Source organism: Equus przewalskii, chromosome 28, assembly GCF_037783145.1.
Source record: "Equus przewalskii isolate Varuska chromosome 28, EquPr2, whole genome shotgun sequence".
Classification (NCBI taxonomy): domain Eukaryota; kingdom Metazoa; phylum Chordata; class Mammalia; order Perissodactyla; family Equidae; genus Equus; species Equus przewalskii.
The window spans coordinates 23052624-23073370 of NC_091858.1; the positions used below are offsets into that span (position 1 = coordinate 23052624).

Here is a 20747-nt window from a genome sequence, read left to right on the forward strand (position 1 = left end):
GCATTCTATCCATGAGGTTCTAGTGGGCAACCACAGTACTTTAGTATGGACATATTCCCCAAGCTAGGCCAATAAGAGGACTTTTCTGGGGCTTTAAACATTGAGACAAGGAAATGACAATCCCTTGTTGATGTCAAATGAGAGCCTAAGAGATCCTGGGCACCTACGCTTCCGGCAGTACAAACCAAGGGCGCCAACACACAGAGAGGAGTAGATGCGAGGTATGCTGGTGTTTTAGCCCCTGGTTCTAGTGCTCCTTGAGGGCTAGTTATCTCTGCCCTCTTCCCAATTTTCCCACAGTCTCCCTTTTTGCCTAAACAACATGGCACTTGCAACCAAGTGCTCACTAAAATATAAAGCTATCTCTACAAGGAGCCAAAAAGAAACCTGTGTGCAGGCTGCTGAGAAAGAAAACAAGAGCTTCCCCTGGCATCTAGAAGCCAGCCTGGCACTCACAGCTAGACCATGTTATTCTGTTATTGGGTACAGACAATCTTGAAGGATTCCAACCTCAGACAAGCTTACTCGGACCCTATAAAATGAGACAGAGCATGACCACTTCATAATTTTGTCTGAGGACAGACAAAACTAAGGTCACTGTGCCACCCTCAAAATACCCCACACGCTCCTCTCCTAGTTAAATGACTGTTATTTCTTTGGCAATTACAACTTATCCTTGATCTGATCTCTTCTCTCTGTAGATAAGATTTATTGAGATACCCAATCATAAAACTTCCCCCTTTGTGACAGCATAAAATCCAGAGCAAAATTCTGCTTCCTTAGGCTCTCCCCCTAATCGCCCAAGGAAAGCCCAAACCTGTACAAGTTCTTTAAAGCACCTTTGTCCTGAGACACCCCGTAGTTTCCCATGGTGTGTCTCCTCCTTCACTGCAATGAGTAATAAACCCAACTTGTTCAACCGTGAGTGTGTTCCTGGTGGCCTTTGACTGGAAGACATTGACTCTGTTAAAACATCTTTGTTTAAAAAAAAAATGTTGGCTTCCTATGAAGTCATTTGTTTTCCAGAATTTCTGGAACAGACTTTATTTAAAAAAAAAGAAAATGGTTGGAAGCTGCAGAAGCGCTTAAAGAAACCAACTGAGCTCTGTCTATTTTAATTCTTAAATAGCTTAGAAGGTGTAATGGATGCTGCAGTGAACCGCCAAGATGTCCCCTTCCAGGACCCAGGGACCTATTCTTCCAGTTGCCCACTGTTAGCTCCCGATGGTTCCCGATGGAGTCCCTTCTTTGGAATTGTTCTTGGGCAAAGCTTTTTGCTCAAGGTCACACTTCCTCCCTGGGACTGCCTACACCCAACAACCGGTTGATGTGAGGGTACAGTGGCCCAGGCCCTTTGCCTAGATTTGCATCAACTCTGTAGTGCCACTCCAGCTCCAGAGCTCTCCTTTGGGTCTGCTGAGGTCTCAGTGACCATTGCAATTGCAGCACAGTTCACTATTGTCTCTCTTCCCAATACAGCTTGTTTCACTCCCTTGTAAATCAGAGTACTCCTCCAAACCTGCTGCACGTAAATCTCCATCCTGCTGTGTGTTTCCTGGGGAACTGACTTAAGATAAAAGGAAGCTAAGAATTCAAAACTGGCTGCCCCAAGAGACGGTTAAACTGGTTGGGGGAGAGTCCCGTGAGAGAACCAGTTTCTCCCTTGGACAGGAAGATGGATCAAGGTTAGAGAGTTGCAAGAGCTAAGAATGGCTAGCATATCATCTATTGTAATCAGTGACTAATGATCAACTGATTGCCATGTCTTATTATTGTAATATAGGTTTATGTGTTTATAGGAAAAAGAAAGCGCTTCAAATCCCCTTCTGTTATGTGAGAGTAAATCTGGCTATTTGGACTGTGAAGTTATAAGTTAAGCTCCTCTATTCAACTAGTTGTCACATAAGTCTAAGTCATAGATCCCAGGAGGGAATCTCATTATTGTTTCTAGCTTTGCCACTCTTTGAAACCCATAAAGTTACAATTTCAAAATACCTAACTCTTTAAATGTAAACTCCTCTGCCGTGCTCTCTGCAACATGGTTCCATCCTCTGACGCATCTCTACCATCTCCCGACACCAAGTTCCTGTCTCCCTCCCTACCTTCCATCTTACTATTTGTTCTGCCATCTGCCTCCTCACCCACCAAAATCTCACCCAGCTTTGAAGGAACTGATCCTCTTCCACGGATCCTTCCCTGTCCAGGTCCATCTTCGATAAGCCCTTCCTATCCTACCTCTTACTGCCCCATTGTCTACAGTGTAACTCATCTCCTTTGTACTCCATGGTATTTAGCACGGGCTAGACATGTAGCTGCTCAATTAACACTATTTTTTAACGGTGTTATTAACATATAATTTATATACCATAAAATCCACCTGTTTTAAGTGTATGAGTCAATGATTTTTAGTAAATTTACATAGTTGTGCAGTCATTACCACAATCCAACTTTAGAACATTCTCCTCACCCCAGAAAGATCTCTTGTGCTCATCTGCAGTTATTCCCATTTTCCCCTGTCCTTAGGCCCAGACAAAAAACTAATCTACTTTCTGTCTCTATAGATGGCAAGGAATATTTTTTAAGCTCTTGATCTGGAGCATCTTTCCATTTTCTAATGGTCCTCACCACTTACTATTGAGTCCCTTTTACAAATAATCTAAGGTAGACATTTGAATAATTAAACACTGTTAAACAAATGGCATTGAAAACCCCCTTCCTCACTAACAAATTGTTTCTACTTCTTCTTATAATCGAAAAGATGTCATTTTTAGGTAGAATCTAAACACCCAGATTTATTTTAAACTCAATATGGTTGATTCAGCTGGGATTTGTTTTGAAAGTGAACAATAGGAAGAAGAACTTGGAGTGAACAGATGACATGATGGCACCATGAGGGCATTTAAGCAAGTCGGTTCACTTGTGGAAATCAATCTGTCAGACAAACATCCTTTACTCCTCTCCCCTTGTCTTGAACTCAAGGGAGGAGGATCCTCCTGAGAACAATTATAAAAGACAGCTTGCAGAAGTTCAGGATGTTGCTTCCTGTGTAGGTCAAACACAAGTCAAGTCAATAAAAGTTACACCTTTTATTAGTTTCATTTATACTCAGTTAAACAGATCATCTCTTGTGTAGCCTAACCTCTTAAATATAAAGCAACTTTTTAAAAATTACATTTGGACTCCATTTAAATGGTGGCCCTTTGATCAACTACTTCATAAGCAAACAAACAAGACAATGAAAGCAAAATTACTTCCCGCCCTGCTTTTCACAAATTGATCATGGATTGGTTAATTCATAGTAATCATTGATTTAGAGACATTTTAATGCAGTTGAGAATATTGATAGATAACATCCAAACTGCATCAAGAAAAAAAGTAGCTGTGATTTTTTATTTTATGATGCCAGAGTAAACCAGCATTGTTTTACAGTTAGAAAACAAATCTTAATGAAAAGGCTGTAAAACAAGTGTCTCCTGTGGAAGGATGGTGCGTAATGTGAAAGGGAAAATGAGACCTCTGTATAGTCACGATGTCGGGGGACTGTAGACTCCCAGAACCAGCAGTACAGCGGGTATTAATTTTCCAGAATTGTGTCAACTTTAGCCCTGAGAACACTGAACTCCTTAAAGTTCCCAAATGTGACATCGCAAAAGCTCCCTAAATTCAGCAGACGAATGGGCCCTTCAAGTACAGAAAGTAACTCAGCATAATGTCAACCCTCTCTTATATTTGAATATAAAGGTTTTAAAAATTTATTCTTGTCTAGTTCCAAGAATTAGACTCTTTTTATTGTAAAACAAAAACAAAACTTAAAATAGTCTTTCTAGAAAAGAACTAACTTACACATAGTATACTATTTTAAGGTAGAATAATAGATTCCATGTGAATGTGTTATACCATGACCATCATCGCTAATTACAAGGGAATCTTTAAGATTTTGTTTATCATAATTTTCAAGGAGTCAAAGAGTCGCTGTGGCACCAGGTGATTCGGCCAGGGCTGTCTCCTGGGTCTGTGACCAGAGGAAGACAAATTTTTGTTTCCACAAAGCCAATCTACCAATTAACCTTCAGGAAGCAAGCCTTTCTGCAATATTTTTAAGCAAGAGAGTTATTTCTTCTAATACCTCCTACAGCAGAAATCCAAATACCAGGAAAATATAAGTAAGTCTTTATTAAATTATTTCTTTTATTAAGTAATCAAAATGAATGACAAATGTTTTCTGCCCTCTATAAGGTATATTAAAATGGTATTTAACATTTAAGAAATCAGCACTGGATAGGCACTACTAAAATACAAAGCTTTTCAATTTAAAAAAAATACCATAATTAAACTTTTAAAAATGTAGATATATATTTTGCTCTTTTACAACTGAAATAGCATTGTACCCTTTAAAACAATTATCTTTTATTCTATATGAATGCATCCCAAAAAACCCAAACGTAATTATCACAAATCCTCATAAACTCTGACTTTTCTTTAAATGAGGAATATTTTAAATATTATTATTGTCACAGGCCTCAGCAACCAATTGAGTATTCCTTAGTACAGGATATTCTTCTACGTTTATTTGGAGTCAAATTAAGTTAATTGGCAATGGAACACCTGAAGTAGGGAGACATATTTCCATGGAAGAGATATAATTGTGATATAATATTCTCACCTATAAATATGAATAAACAGATTTATGTTATTTTCAGATAAAACAAATTTAACATGGAACTTTTAAATTGGGAAAATTACGCCTTTGTAAATTAGTCTTTAAAAACATTTAATGTGCTGAATTTCTGGATCCAAGTGCTACTTGCAGTTTATGATGAAAGGCATTTATCCGTTCTTTCTGGACTGGCCAGTTCAAGATACAGCGCGATTTAAACATTCCTCTTCGCAAACAGAGCGCATGGTTCAGTTTATAATCTGGAATCTCCTCAAGAAAGATCAATATAATGGAATCCAGGTTCTGTTCAATAGCTTGCTGAACTGCATGATGCACCTTGAATCTAATTGAAAAACATTATTGAACTAAGTTATATATCAATATACATATTTTGACAGTCAAAAGCTCTACAATCTAAAATTCCCCTTAGAGTTTACTTGAACCTGTCACTAAAAATCAAGTTATGTTTTCTCTCAATTTTATTTTTAAAATTCCTTGAGTTGTGAGTAATAATGTTAGTCGCATTTAAAAACTCAATTGAAAAGCAAGTACACACTAAAAATTGCACAATGTTTACCTACCTTTTGCATAATGGATCTTTTAATAGATGCTGTGTTATAATGAAAATAATTTTTCTGCTCCTTTTGATGCTGTTAATAATTGCTTCAAGTTCAAGGACACCTGCCTGAAAGTCCCTTTCTTCCAGACAAAACTTGAGAGTTTGATCTTGTTCTTCCATTGGGGAGAAGTGTTCCCAGACCCAGTCCCTATCTTTGTAGGCGTGAATTATATATGCTGCATACTCAAACTGCTCTGGCTGGCTGTCTATTTCTTTGAAACCAAGAACTCGATGCACTGAAACGTTCCAGTAAAAAGATATTCTCCAGCCTTCAAAATGGATGAGCAGTACAATAAAGATAAAAATCAATAGGAAACTGGTATTTATCATGAAAAGAAGTTCAAAGGGGGCACTGTCTTTGCAGGATGATGTATCAAAAAGCATCACTGGGAAACCATGATACTGAGGTGGAGTGTTGCAGAGATAATGACTTGATAGCTCAGAGATGTTGGTATGGGTACCATTAATCCAATTAACAAACCAGGCAATGCTTTCACATGTACAATCAAATGGATTAAAGCTCATATCTAAACTACTCAGGTTCTTCAAAGCTGGCCCAAAAACATTCTTCTCAACTGATGTGATGAGATTCTTCTGAAGGCTCAGTGACTTCAGAGACACCTGATCGTCAAAGACAGATGGCGGAAGTATGTTTAAATTATTCAGTCCTAGATTAATGCTTTTTAATTCAAATAAATTCTTGAAGGCCTCTGCTGGGATCTCATCAAAGCCGTTAGACTCTAAGTTAAGGACGTGGAGGTGAGAAAGACCCTTTAGAAAATGAACAGGACCACCAGGGTTTGCGTGTTTCCAGAGCCGTGCTAAATTGTTATGCTGCAAATCCAGAACTTCTAGTTTCTCAAGACCCTCCAACAGTTCATCATTTATGTTGGCTATGTTGTTGTTGCTTAGATCCAGGATGGTCAAGTTATGAAGAGGGCGAAAAGGTGGAGGGAAGCTGTCCACATTTTTAAGGGCCACCCTTCGGAGCATCAGTCTTTGAAGGCTTGGAACCAAGGCAAAAGAGTTGCTAGTCAATTGTAGGTATTTGTTGTAGGACAGGTAGATTTCAAAAATATTTTCTAGACCTCTCCATTCCTGACCTGTGAGTTCTTGCCCAATTTCATTAAGGCCAAGGTCCAGTATCTTTAGGTGGCCCAACCAAGAAAAAGCACCACTTTCTAGTTTTGAGATTTTGTTTTTGGTTAGGTTGAGTGTGAGTAGAGGAGAATGAGCGAGTGATAGAAATGTTTCATTTGTTAGAGTCCGCAAACTTGAAAAGGAGTTGGACAGACTTAAGTGTTTCAGCTTTACCAATCCTGTGAACATATTGCTTTTTATGCCTGGAAAATTATTATCTTCCATGTTAAGATACTCCAAACATTTTAGCCACTGAAAGGAAAAATCATCAATCTTGGGAAGCGAAGCAAGAGAAATGCTCTGCTTAGTAAAAGATCGTCTCAAATTCAGGTATCTCACATTGAAAAGCCCATAAAAGGAGTGAACATACAAATGCTCTATATTATTATACTCCAGGAAGAAATATTCCAGATGGGGAAGCCAAGCAAAGGAATCATTACCAATCACAGTTAAGTTGTTGTGGGAAAGATCGAGCATGGTGAGATTTGTCTGCTTTAGCCCAAAGAAAGTTGTATTGCTCGTTCTGTACAGCTGTGTGTTACTCAAAGATAGATTCTGGATGCTGGTGTTTGATAATTCCAGACAAAGTTTCTCTGTGAGACTGGGGCCCAGTTGGACACTGTTCAGAGAGAGGCCAAATAATTTTCCAATTGCCTGAAAACACCCTGGAGAAAACTGAAAGTGGGAGAAACAAAAGATTAATAACCAAAACGCAACAGTCTGTACAGCCCTTGAAAGTTTAGACACAATTCTGTACCCAATCCCCCTTCTACTTTCCCACCTTCTCTGGGTTTTCTCTCCATCCCTCTACTGCACAGCTCCTTGCTCTGTGCCTGTAACACCCAACTCCCGCTCCAGCCCCTTATCTCCCCTGGCCACTGGTTGACATCTACCCAACATTCATGTCTCAGCTGAGATGCCACTTCATCAGGGGGCCTTCCCTGCCCTCCCAGTCCAGGTTAAGTCTCCTGGTACTTTTACCTCATGACACTGAGTATAACTGGAATTCATAAACTGTTTGTAAAGTCACCATCGGGGCAGATCCTGTTTCTGTCTTGGTGATCACCCTTCTCAGTGAAATGAGTGCATGGAGTTTATTATGAAACAGTGATGCACACTTTCCCTTCCGTAATTCTGAGTTCCAGCGGTCCTTTCTGGCTTTCCACCAAGGTTTTCTCCTGACTTTATTTCGTTACAGTGTTTCCCTTCTGCTCTGCCCCTCTTCCCTCACCAGAAGGCTTAGCTGCTCTAGGGTTCAGCACTGGAACAAGAGAACAGAAGGCAGGAGAGAAGGAATCAACAGGATAGTAGCCAGTCCCTGGTGGTTAGGTCCACCAGGAGAGCCAAGAGGCTCTGATTTCCACCATGTCATATATGAGATGTTAGGGCTAACGGAAGAAAAGACAGGAAAGTTGGAGGAAGTGTGCGTTGGTGTAAGTAAAGTAAGTCGAAATACAAAGAAGGAAATGATTAAGTTGATGATGGTAAATCTATGTGGTAAGATTACTTTGCAGTCACTGCATTTAAGTTTTTGAATAGTTCTTCATGACATGGAGGATGTGCGTGATACAGTATTACTTTTACACGGCAGGATACACTGTCATCCTCAAAGAGGCAACATAGCACAGCTGTAAGAGCATGGCGCCTGGTCTAACACTACCAGAAACCCAGCTCTGTCACCAGCTGGTCACCTGCAAGACCTCGGAGAAGTTCCCTAATCTTTCTTCATCTTGTTTTACTCTTGTGTAAAGTGATGAGAACAAGTTGGACTGTATTACAGGATTACATCAAAAAATATTTAAAAAGAACTAGTCACAGTGCCTGCCATACAGTTTACAGTCAAGCAATCTATGATTCTCGGCTGCTGTTAATTTTCTTTTTATTATTTGGAGAAAAGCTGGAGATAAACATACCCAAATGCTAACACTGGTTGTCTCTGGATTGTGGACTTTTGGATGATTTTTATTTTCCCCCTCATTATTTATATATTTTATAAGATTTCTCCAATACGGGCTCTAAACAGAAAAAAACGCTGTTCAAAAATTAACTGGAGTAGCTTGCATAGAATATTCAATTAATATCTCAGGATAATTTTGTACACAGTCTCAAATTATGTCTCAAAATTAACACAGCTTTAAAAAATTCTGATTTGGTTTGCGATTTCCAATAGTCTTATTCTCAGCCTGTAAAGGAATAAAATACTGACATACCTGTATACAAAAATAGTTAACAAATTGAAGATTATGGATTCATAAAGAGAAGGTTAGGTGTACTCCATTATGGGAAGGTTTTTATAAAGTTGAATGCTAGTTGTCATTTATGGGGCACTTACTGAACAGCAGACACTGTGCCAAATTCTTTACCACCCAGCCCAATGAAATAGTGTTATTATTAGACCAATTTTAAAACTGGGGAACTGGAGCAGAGAGAACGTGAATAATGTTCCTGATCATATAATTATTAAGAGAGAAAGCCCAGATAGGGAGCCAGCTAACTCAACTCAAAAGACTGCACTCTTAACCATCATGCTATTTCAGTTCTTTCAGAGATTTTGTGAGATACTTGGTATTCGTTCCACTTCACCAGCGAGAAAACTAAGACCCAGAGAGGTTAAGTAAGTTCTCCAAGGTCAAAGTACTGGCTTCTAATGGAACGGGGATTTTAACCCACTTCTGTTTGACAGCAGAGTCAGTCTCAGCTCCTAATTGTCACCCAACTCCTTTCCTTGTGAGGAAGACATCAATGAGCCCAAGCAATAAATGTGAAGAATTTCTGGAAGACGTGGAAAATCTCATAACCTCTTTCTCTAGGGATTTTTAGATTCTTACCCATATGACACATTTAGGAAGTGTCCGCACTTAAAAGTAGCACACATAATAATTTCACCTTACTTCTTACCTCTTTAATTTGATTTGAGGACAACTCTAACTTTTTCAAAGAAGAATTGCCAAGGAAATCAAGTTCGTCACGTCTCAGTGCCTGAATTTTATTATTTGATAACAGAAGCTCTTGGAGATTTTCCAGTTGGAGCTGAGTTCCTAATTTAGTAGATGATAAACCGTTATGAGATAGATCTAATTTGATTAAATTCTGAGAGAAAAAAACATGTATATGTTAGAGTCTTGCCATCAAAAATAGTTCCTCTAAGTGTACATGAATTTTAGAAATAACACAACAGCAATATATCAACTCTGTATTATTCTATAGACAACAATAGGAGTAATAAAAAATCTTTCTTATGTCTGAAAATATCATTGTTACAAGGATTTGGTTTCTTACTTCAAGGATCACTTTATTTCTCTTACCAAAATAAAAGGACTTACGTTTGTTTATTCTTGATACAAGAAATATTCCTATGAAGCATGCATTCATGTATTTATTTATAATAAGAAATTATTTATGATGTAAAGAATATTCATGTGGCTTATCAACATATAGTGTCATGCAACAGCCTTGTCACAAAACAACAGAAAGAAGAAGAAAAAATCTGTTTTCTTAAAAAGGATGAGTAGATCTTTGCTGTTCATGAAATCTTATATTGAGAAAGATTGACAGTTATATAAATTCTGCATCATGGCTAGTGCAGAATATCAATCTTGTTTGTTTGTTTTGTCAGCGTGGTTGAGTATTTCATCCCTCTCTGCTGCTTTTGAACATGTGACCTTCCACTCAGGTAAAAGGGAAGGAAAAGCTGATATATGTTGGGACAAAATCTTATGTAACGTCTATTAAACAGAACAAGACTGTTATTTATGTTTTAAAAATAAAAATAACATATTGCCAACGATTACTCTAACCAGATTTTGAGGTCTGTGTGCAAAGACATTTCATCCACATCAGAATCAAAGAAGGCACAAGAAAGAATTTCAAGTCCCTAGCAAGCAAATCATTTTATAAATGTTTCTAAGCATATTTAAATTTGAACGTTATTCTCGGCATCTGAGGTCAAGGAATGCTTAGTTTTGTGTAAGTCCATTAAATGAAGGAAACAAAGGTTTTGACAATGGCTTAGGTTTAAGAAAAGCAATTAATAATTGTCTCAGACTTAGAAACAGTAACAAACATTTTTCACAGATCTCAAACTCAAGCAAAGTGCTGAAAAGAAAAAGGGGATAGCCATTTGAAAACCAATATTGTGAGGAGATTTCTTAAATCAAGAGCAGGTAATTTTTAGTTGAACAACTTGCTTTACCATGTACCAATTTGTTAACTTTATTGAAGTCAGAATTTGGACTTATTAAATTAGCAGCATTGAGAGTTTATTTGCCATGTTCCTCATGGGATATTCTGATTCTTCTCTGATCATCACAGATAAGATTCTTCTCTGATTTCCACCTCTTGTATGTGGGACACCACCACAGCATGGCTTGATGAGCAGTGTGTAGGTCCACGCCTGGGATCTGAACCTGCAAACCCCAGGCCGCCAAAGTGGAGTGCACGAACTTAACCACTATGAAACCAGGTTGGCCCCTCTAAGTTCTATTTCTAATAGGAGGAAGGGAGAGAGGCAGAGTTCTTTAAAATTAAGATTATAACTGATTTAAATGGCATTTTCTCTTTTAAAAACATTTCCAACCATAATGGCAATATTTGTGTGTGGGGTGCCCCCTCTCCCCATTTAGGCAAATCAAATTTCTTATTCTTCACCTTGATATTCAGATATTAAGTGTAAGGATGAATAAGTGACTTGAAAACTTAACATTAGATAACTTTTTTTTTTTTAGGTTGACACCTAATCTAACAACTGTTGACAATCTTGTTTTATTCTTTTCTGCTTTTTCTCCCAAATCCTCTCAGGACATAGTTGTATATTCTAGTTGTGGATCCTTCTAGTTGTGGCATGTGGGACGCTGCCTCAACGTGGCCTGATAAGCGATGCCATGTCCACGCCCAGGATCCAAACCAGCGAAACCCTGGGCCGCCAAAGTGGAGTATGTGAACTTAACCACTTGGCCACAGGGCTGGCCCCTAGATAACATTTTTTATTTCCTATATGAAAATGAATATTTTCATCTTACCTTCAGATTTTTAAAGGGATTATTTTGAATTTTCTGGATTGAGTTGGACCTTAGATGGAGTTCAGTCAAATTCATGCAGAACATAAAGGTTTTATCAGAAAATTGAGACAGCTCATTGTGCTGGAGGTCCAAAATTTCCAATAAAGGGAGTTTTTGGCACAATTCTGGCTCTAGTTTTGAGATGCAGTTAAATCCTCCATCCAAGATAGTAAGTTGGCTGTATCTTGTAAAATTGTCAGGTGGCAGTCTTCTGAATTGATTATGGGTGAGATTCAACACCGTTATGTTTGCTGGGAGGTCATCAGGTATTTGAGTCAACTTCAGGTGACTGCAGTCAGCTACTTCATGTCTAACAGCACACTTGTTGCAGGATGCACACAGGACCCAAAAGGGCAACAGTCTCAAAAAGGAGTAGACGTGATAAGGCAAACTCTGACTCATGATTCTGTCCTATGAAAGAAATATAAAAGGTATGGACAACATTAACAGCACATGCTTTCCTCTGCATTGGTATATTCCTTGTAAAATATATAACCAAATGTGACTATGTATGCTCTTCTTACTCATAACTTTTATGATATACAAGTATGTAATATACAAGTAATACATCCAATGGAAATAATTCAACAGCACAGAAAAGTAAAAAATGGAACATACAAGCTCTCTCCTCATTCTTCACCTCCACCCCACTTGCAACATTCCAGTGTAACCTCTTGACTATTTCTATTCTTAATTCTTAGGGTCACCTCCACAAAACTAAATAAAATGCTTACGTTTCTGTTTCTTCGTTTACTGATATTATTTTCTTCCCACTATAAAGATAAGGAACATAGTTATACTATTCCTTCATCCTCTTCATATTTTCCTTAGTTATTTTAAATTTAATCCATTGTTACATTTATAATCTTGAAGACATGCCTAAATCTCTATTCCTTGATCAACCACCTTTACACCAAATCTCTTGACTCTTCACACTGTGATACAGGAAATGTACACTCCTATATTTTTATCTCACTTCTTCTATCCTTATGTTTCCTAAAACTGTCAGCTATAACATTGCTTGACATTGTCAAGATATAAAATCTTACCATTTTTATCCTGAAACCATGATGAAGTCTGACATGCTTGGTCTAGATCAATTCGGAAAACCTAAACTCAATGAATATCATTTACAATTTTATGATTATATAAATAGGTATTCACTGCAGTATGAGTAAGACAGAAAAACATAGTGATTAAGAAAACAAACCCTGGAATTACACTGTGCATTCTGATCCTGGCTCCTCCGCTTTGTAGCCTCTAGCAAATCAATTCATTCCTCAGGCCTTAGTTTCCTTATCTTGTAAGCAGAGATAACTACAGTGGCTCCTCCCTCCTAGACAGTTGTGAGGATTAAGGGAGATAAACCTTACAGTATCTGACACAGAGCAACATTTGATGCTATTCCTATTATTGATCAGTGCGATAATCCCATGATTTACACATGAATAATTATAACTTTTCTATTTTGTAAATTTTTTACTATAAAGAAAATCTATATAAAACAAAGACAATTTATATCATGAGACAATCATAACTAACCATTCAACAAGAAGGAAATAGTAGAGGGAGCCAAGCATGTAACATAATTGAAATTCAAGGAAGTTCACAGATGGTTGAAAAGATTTGAGAAGCTCCTTATTAACGCAACCTTGGGTTAGGTGGCAAGCTATAGCACGGACTCTGGGGCTGCTTTCACAGGCTAGGAAGCAACCAGTATCTTCTCCACACAGCTACAAATGATCTTCATTTACGGAGGCCAGATTCCTTTAAAATTGCTCTGTTCATCAATTTCACTTTAAAGCATGAAAAGAAAGTCCTGGGTTATGACACATCCATAGTCACTTTACCCTTCTGCTTGGTTTAAAGATTGAAAGTAATAAGTTTAAGCATTTGCTAATACATCATTCACAAAATCCAGAAGCCTTTACGAGTATTAATAGCAATCTTTTATACATCCGATAAAAATTGCTTAGGACATTAAATACACTGCTTTGATTTTTATGTAAAATTTTTGTAATTCTTATAAATTAAACATAATTGTGTTTGATGTTTTAAATGGACGATTTGAAGAGCCTTAAGTAACAATCACAGTTTTGTGCACAGAAACGAAAGGAAATAGGATTTCAGTTGTGGAATCTTTGCATTAAATAGAGTTTGTAAGGAATTTATATTGCCCATGAATAAAACATCAGTGCAGTTGAATGCAGAAGGTATAACCCTATGCTTACAAGGAGGTGACTGGTGAAGATTGAAGGCAACATGAATTTGTCTCCCTTATGCTAAATCGATTCTTCAGAATTATGCCTTGTTTGGTTTGCTGCTTTTTTTGGACCATGACTTTTTTGAAGTTGATAATTTCCCTTATTTTATTCTTGTTGAAAGAAAAATTATATGTGGCTTCATTTCCATCACACCAAGATCATCCGGCTTCTTAATGGTACTCTTGGTTGAATGGCCAATTTTGATGGATACGTCCAACACCTGCCACTTGTTGGCTATCATCACAGAATCCATTTCTCTGAGCTCCTAGATTAATGCTGCTTGTATATTCTTTGATTAGAGTATCTCCTTGAGTAGTTCTTTCTCCCTCCCTCCCCAAAACGTTTATAGAAGGTTATCTTTCTAAGTTCTCGTATGTCTGTTTTTTGTTGTTTTTGTCCTCATGATTTTGACATGTAGGCTATTTGAGATTCAAAATCATTTTAATGCAAAATCATGAAGGCATTATTCCATTGTTTTCTAATATCCAGTATCCAGTATTGCTAGAAAGAAATCTGATGCCCATCTGATTTTCTTCCCTTTATTAAAATAAGGGATTCTTTTATTTTCCTTTCCTTTTTCTCTTTGGAAGTTTTTAGGATCTTTTCTTTGTCCTTGGTAATGTAAAATTTCACAATGATGTATCACGCTAAATCTTTCCTTTAACGTGACTATACACTCTGGTATTTTCAATCTTCAGGTTCGTATCTTCCCTAAGTTTCTATGATTTCTCTTTGTATTCTCACTATGATCATTTCCTTTTGTCCTTCTCCTATGTTCTCTCCTTTGGAACCACTTTCAGGTTCTCATTGTGCTTGCTGTGTGATCTTCTTTATATTTAAAGTTACCTTTTAATCTTTTTATTCTATATTCCTAGACATAAGCTTAGATTTTGTGTCAGGACTTATATCGATATACACTTTAGCAATATATATATTGATATATACTGGATCAGGACTTATATTGACATATAATTCTTTAATTTTAGCAATTATATTTTAAATACATACAGAACCGTTCACAAATCATGAGTGGACAGCTTGTTAAATTCTCACAAAGTGAGCATATCAATGTATTCACCACTCAGATCAGGAAACAGAACACTAAGAACACCCCAGAGACCTCCCTCAGCTCCCTCCTAGCCACCACCTCCTCATTCCCAAAGACAAGCGTTTTGTGATTTCTTACACAAAAGATTAAGTTGACCTGCTTTTGTATTATCTATTAATGGAATCGTGCACTACATATCATTTCATGTCTTTTTTTACTCCACATTAGGTTTGTGAGATTCATCCACATCTTGTCCTGTAGCAGCATTTGTTTATTTTCATTGCTGTAGAATAACCCATTCATACAGAATATGGCTATATCACAGTTAATTTTTTTCCAACGTTTCTAATGAAAAACCCTAAACAGCACAATTCAAAGAACTTTATAGTGAACACCCATGTGTTGCCATATATCTACCCATCTATCCATCCTGTATCCATCATCAGTTCATGAAGGTATTCTGCAACATGAGAACCTTCCCTCTAAAGAGTGTGCATTACTACCTCCAATCCAATATTCATTAATAGAGTTTTTCCTTTCGATGTGAAGTTTGCATTCAATGAAATGCACAAATCTTTATGTGCGTTCTCTGACCTGCGCACCCCAAACTCTAGAGAGTTTCCCCATACCTTTCCCAGTTAATTCCAATCTCATCTCTCGGAGACCACCACTGCTCTGACTTTTTTCCACTGTGGATTATCTTTGTGTGGTTTATAACTTCACATCAGCGGGATCATATTCACTCTCTTAAAGAGGGCTTCTTTCACCCAGACAGTATTGCTGAAATTCATCCATGTTGCATGTTTCAGTGGTTCTTTTCTTTTAGTAACTGAGAGGTATTCCAGTGTATGAGTAATATCATACCTTGTCCATGCTCTGATTATCAGACACATGGGTTGTGTGAGGTTTTTTACTATTATGAATAAAGTTAGTATGAACATTTTTGTACATGTTTTTATGGACATATATACTTGATTTCTTTGGGGTGAATACCCAGGATTGAAATTGCTGGTCATTTAGTAAGTGTACCGTTAGTTTCATAAGAAATTGCCGGAACTTTTGGCAAAATTTTGTACCATTTTACACTCTCACCAACACCTTTACCAAATGGTACTATTAGCTCTTTTACTTTTAGTCATTCTAGGGGATGTGTAGTAATAATATCTCTTATGGTTGTAATTTGCATTTCCCTGCTGACTAATGATATTTAACAATTTTTCACGTGCTTATTGTCCATTTGTGTATCTTCCCTTGTATGTTCAAATATTTTGCTCATTGATTATTTAGGTTGTTTCTTTTTTATTATTGTGTTACAGGAATTTTATATATATAAATTTGTACAAGTATGAGTCCTTTGTCAGATTTTTGTTTTTTTAAAGATAGGCTCTGAGCTAACATCTGTCCCCAGTCTTCTTTTTTTCTTCTTCTTCTCCCCAAATCCCCCTAGTACATAGCTATATATTATATCTGTAGGTCCTTCTGGTTGTGCTATGTGGGACGCCACCTCAGCATGGCCTGATGAGCAGTGCTAGGTCCATGCCCAGGATCCGAACCAGTGAAACCCTGGGCCACAGAAGTGAAGTGCACAAACTTAACCACTCAGCCACGGGGTTAGCCCCCTTTAGCCAGATTTATATTTTGTGACTATTTCTTCCCATTTTGTGAGTTACCCATTCATTTTCTTAATGAATGATAGTGTCTTCTTAATTATGATAAATTCTAATTTATCATTTTTTTCTTTTGTTATTATTGCTTTCTGTGTCCTAAGAAACTGTGTCCTTGCCTACTCCCAAGTTACACTTTTTAAGAGATTTATGGTTTTAACTGTTATGTTAAGGTCTGTGATCTCTCTTAATTTTTCTGCATCATGTGAAACAGGAGTCAAGATTCATCTTTTTCAAGTGCACATCCACTTAGTCAGACCACTTTTTTTTTTTTCTTGAAATGACCTTCCTTTCTCAACGGAATTGCTTCAGCGCCTTTTTTAAAAACCAAAGGATTGTTTAGGTGTGACCTGTGTCTGGGGTCTCTCTCTTCCACTGAAATATTACCAGTTCTTACGCAAACACCACACTGTTTTGATTATTGTAGTTTTATGGTAAGTCTTGAAGTCAGAAGTATAAATCTTCCCATTTTGTTATTCTCTTACTAGATTGCTTTTTCCATGCTATGATTGATGGGGATCATCTGAAATATTTTTTTCATTATTGATTTAATTATCCCTCCTTACTAGAACGTAAAGCTATCACAGTAGAGGCCATGATGTTTTTTATTTTGTACAGTGCCACCTGTGCCTAGAAAAATGACTGGAACATAACCAGGACTGAATAATAATTAGCTACACGGGTAGCTAATCAGTTCAAGAAAACCACTCATCTCCACATATAGTCACTTGATTTTAGTGGGAAGCGTACTGATGTGGTAGTCCCTGGTATGATAATTTATCTAGTTTCACTTTTGGATATTGAAAAAAATTGCATATATTCTCAACGTGTGGAGATGGAGCAATGATAATGATATTTAAATAGATTTTTCATAAGATCTAAAAGTCATGAGACAAGAAGAATTCCAGCTAAGTTTTAGAGAATAAAGTCATTTGAGATTATTAATTCCAGGAAAATAGAACTAGTATTAGTATTTAGAATTGTTCTAATATGCTTTTAAAAATGAAGTGGTTTTACTTTCATTCTTACCTAGTTCTCAGAAACAGAAGAAAATCAGTGTCCATAAATGAACATTCCCACTCTATGGGCTTTATAATACTAGCACTAACTATGTTTAAAGCTACACACAATGTTCACATCCATAGGCTATGAGGAACATCACAGCCCACGCCAGCTAGGACGCCCCTTACAAATTGCTCAGGTGCGCGAAGTATGTGAGGCTGGAAATGATACATTCTAGAAATCAGGGACCAGCTCCTCACCCCCCACCTCTGTGAGATTCTTCCAAACCTCTCCTCCCCGTTACCATAAGGATACTGTCTCAATTTACAAACGCTCAGGTACAGTCCTGCAATGTATTCTCCTCATCTAGGTGACATTTACCTTTTCTGGAAGGACTGTAGATAGAGATCAGAATTCCTGAAAAGGACTAAACCATTTACAATGCACATCCATGAAAGACTGAAAAACATTCCTGGATCTGAAGATACACTTCATCAGATGGAAATGACTCACCAAGTGCTAGGCAGGATGAGTGAAAAAAGGAAAACACACAGAGAGAATCATATAAAACTACAGAATTGTGACCATTCACAAAAATTCCTAAAACCTTCTAGGAGAACATATGATCAATTATTTCCAAAGGAAAGAGACCCTGATTGATACAAAACTTGTCATCAGCAACATCAGCCATTAGAAGACAATAGTGATAAGCTTTCAAAACGTGCAGGGGAATTAATTTTGAACCTAAAATTTCATTTCCAGCTGAACAATTAAAGATAAGAGGGAAAATTATTTTGAGATATGCAAAGATTCAGTAAGTTTATAACTATGCAACCCATATGAAAAAGTTATTATAGAATGTACTTCTGTAAAACAAACAAACAAAAAGACATTTAGAGGATGAAATGAAAGTGAAGAAAAAAACTGCTGTTGAATGAAATGTAACAGAAACAGAGAAAGCTAAAAACAAATGAAAAATAGATTCCTTGGGCCTTGCAATTTTGGAACGCCTTCTCAGGGTGCAAAGGATTACTATTTCTTTGTCCAAGTGAGAGACAATATTATATCACGGTTAGGACATGGAGTCTGGAGCCACTAGCTACTAGCTAACCAATTGTTACAGTTTGGCTTGTACAGTTTGGTTTGCAAAGTCACAATATTTTTTTTCTTAAATTTATCCAGATACACTTGCATACAGACATACACCAACACATAATTGCGTTCAAAAGTTGGAAGGCGACTTCCTGGAACCAGTACTACCCCAGGCTGACTCCGACTAACCCACATCTGCCAATGCTGATTACTGAGTTACTAACCCACATCTGCCAATGCTGATTACTGAGTTTCCTGTACATCTGAAAGTCTTTCCACTTCTCATCTTCCTCGGTTTTCCTTCATCAGGCCAAAGAAAGCCATGTTTTCACTCCTAGAAACACCTGGAGTGCTCTCTCCTTTTCAAGCACATTAACACAAAATGCCAGCTCCTGTCTCCTCTCCAGCCAGCAAAACTGAAAAAACAAAATAAACTCTGTGTGTCTTTAAGACAAACCTGATTTTTTTAAAAAGGCAGTTGCAAAACAATTTTCATAGCTTCCCTAATGTGCTTCTCCAGATACAGAATTCCACAAAAGGAAAAAAAATTAATTACTGCATGAAGTATTTTATTGTGTTAGTTAGAAATGGTTGCTATTCCTTGTACTCTGGGTTATGAAACACTTCTCTGCAGGGCTATTTAGCTCCCTTTTCTCCCACTGTCCTTGCTGAATGATTCTGCCTGGATTTCAAGCACCAAATCAAAGAAAGACCAAAGAACGCGAACACCAACCTGCCTTCTAGCTTTGCCCAACAGGAAAGACCCTATACCAATAAGAATTGAAAATATATACCTTCACTTACTCTGAGGACAGCTGACCACTCCTTTTTTCATTAATCCAAATCCAGTCGTTTTCATCAGGGAAGTGTGGCAAGTTTCCTACACATGCGAAAGTGAAACTAAAGTTAGAAAAAAAATGCCTTTTAAAATAGTTGGTGCATTCTAACAAGGGGAAGGGAAGAAGGCACAATCTCAGCAAGAGGTATTTTAAATTGCTTCTTTAAAATATCCCATTTTTTTCTTCTTCAGGTGCAGTCCCTTGGGTTTTATTTAAAAAGTCACAGATTTACAGATTTAGCAACAAAGTTGAGAGCGTGAGGTCTCACCTCCTGGTGTGGGCAGAGCTGTCTTCCAGAGGTTAATGAATACATAACTCAGAGTGACTTCCTCTATTTTTTACCAAAGACTAACACAAAACTGTCAGAATCTAGCACGATGTGGTCAGAGGGACAGAAAAGAACTCAATCCCTAATCAAAGCGAAGTACTCTCGCTTCTCTTATCTCAAGTTATCTTCTTAGCCACCTTGTAAGATAAGTAATGCAGGAGTTAACCAGTTTCAGAGCAGAGAAAGAGCTGTAGTGGCAAAGCCAGGAGCCATTGCCGCTCCACCTTCCACATCAGAACCTGTTAGGGAACAAATAGGTAAGCCCAGAGGAAACTCACGAGTATTCGCTATTTAGTTATCAGTTAGCTTTGCTGACTCAAACTAGTCAAAGGAATGTGCTTGTCAAGAAACAAACACATTTTTTCATTGTTGTTATTCTATAATATTATAACTGTATTGTTACATAGTGAAATATAACAATGGGCAGGAACTGTAGAGATCACCTAATTCAACTCCTTGCTTGAGAAACAAGGAAAACGAAACCTAAGGAGGTGAATGATTTGCCTAAGGACATAGCCCGAGTTGCCATAATGCTTTATGCAAACAAGTAAAGTTATAAAACGGCCTGGAACAGTTGAAACATGTCCCTAGCTTCACTGCAGAATTGACAGCAAGAAATAAGTTGGTATCAGGGTGCTAAATGCCCTCTCCTGGACTCCAGTCCATGAGGTGATTACTGGGCTCATGGTTACACTTTTTTATTTTCAGTTGTCACATCTGTAATACAATACCATAAGCAAACGGTTGTCCTGAGTAAACAATTGTCCCCCACATATACCCACTGGGATGTACAGTAAAACATTCTTAGTGCTCAAGAGGTTTCCTATGTGTGGGAAACTTGAAGGCAGGACAGGGTACATTCCTTGTATTATAACTCTCCAGCCACTCTGCTACGGTAGGCTGCTACTTTGGCCGCCAATTAAACAGGCTTCTCTTCAGTACTCAGACCCTTGCATGGTCTTCTCCCACACTGACTCTGGGCTTGGCCACATAGCTAGTGCTGGCCAGTGGGGTATTAGTAAGCATGAAGCAAGCCA

At 37.6% G+C, this 20747-nt stretch overlaps 1 protein-coding gene across 8 annotated transcripts; it reads right to left on the reverse strand.

Moving 5' to 3' along the window:
• Positions 1–3071: 3071 nt before the first annotated feature.
• TLR3 (toll like receptor 3) lies at positions 3072–20195 on the reverse strand. 8 transcript variants are annotated; one of them, XM_070598984.1, is made up of 7 exons: positions 19651–19939; positions 19338–19423; positions 17833–17970; positions 11435–11884; positions 9315–9506; positions 5239–7091; positions 3072–5000 (listed from the first exon to the last, which is right to left on the reverse strand). In XM_070598984.1, the coding sequence occupies exons 4-7, from the start codon at positions 11873–11875 to the stop codon at positions 4772–4774; spliced, it is 2715 nt and encodes a 904-aa protein (XP_070455085.1). In that variant the 5' UTR covers positions 11876–11884; positions 17833–17970; positions 19338–19423; positions 19651–19939; the 3' UTR covers positions 3072–4771. The 8 variants fall into 8 exon arrangements, with proteins under 8 accessions (XP_070455085.1, XP_008529021.1, XP_008529020.1 ...); XM_008530799.2 differs by lacking the exon at positions 17833–17970 and having other exon boundaries at positions 19348–19423; positions 19651–20195; XM_008530798.2 differs by lacking the exon at positions 17833–17970 and having other exon boundaries at positions 19651–20172.
• Between the last annotated feature and the right edge of the window lie 552 nt (positions 20196–20747).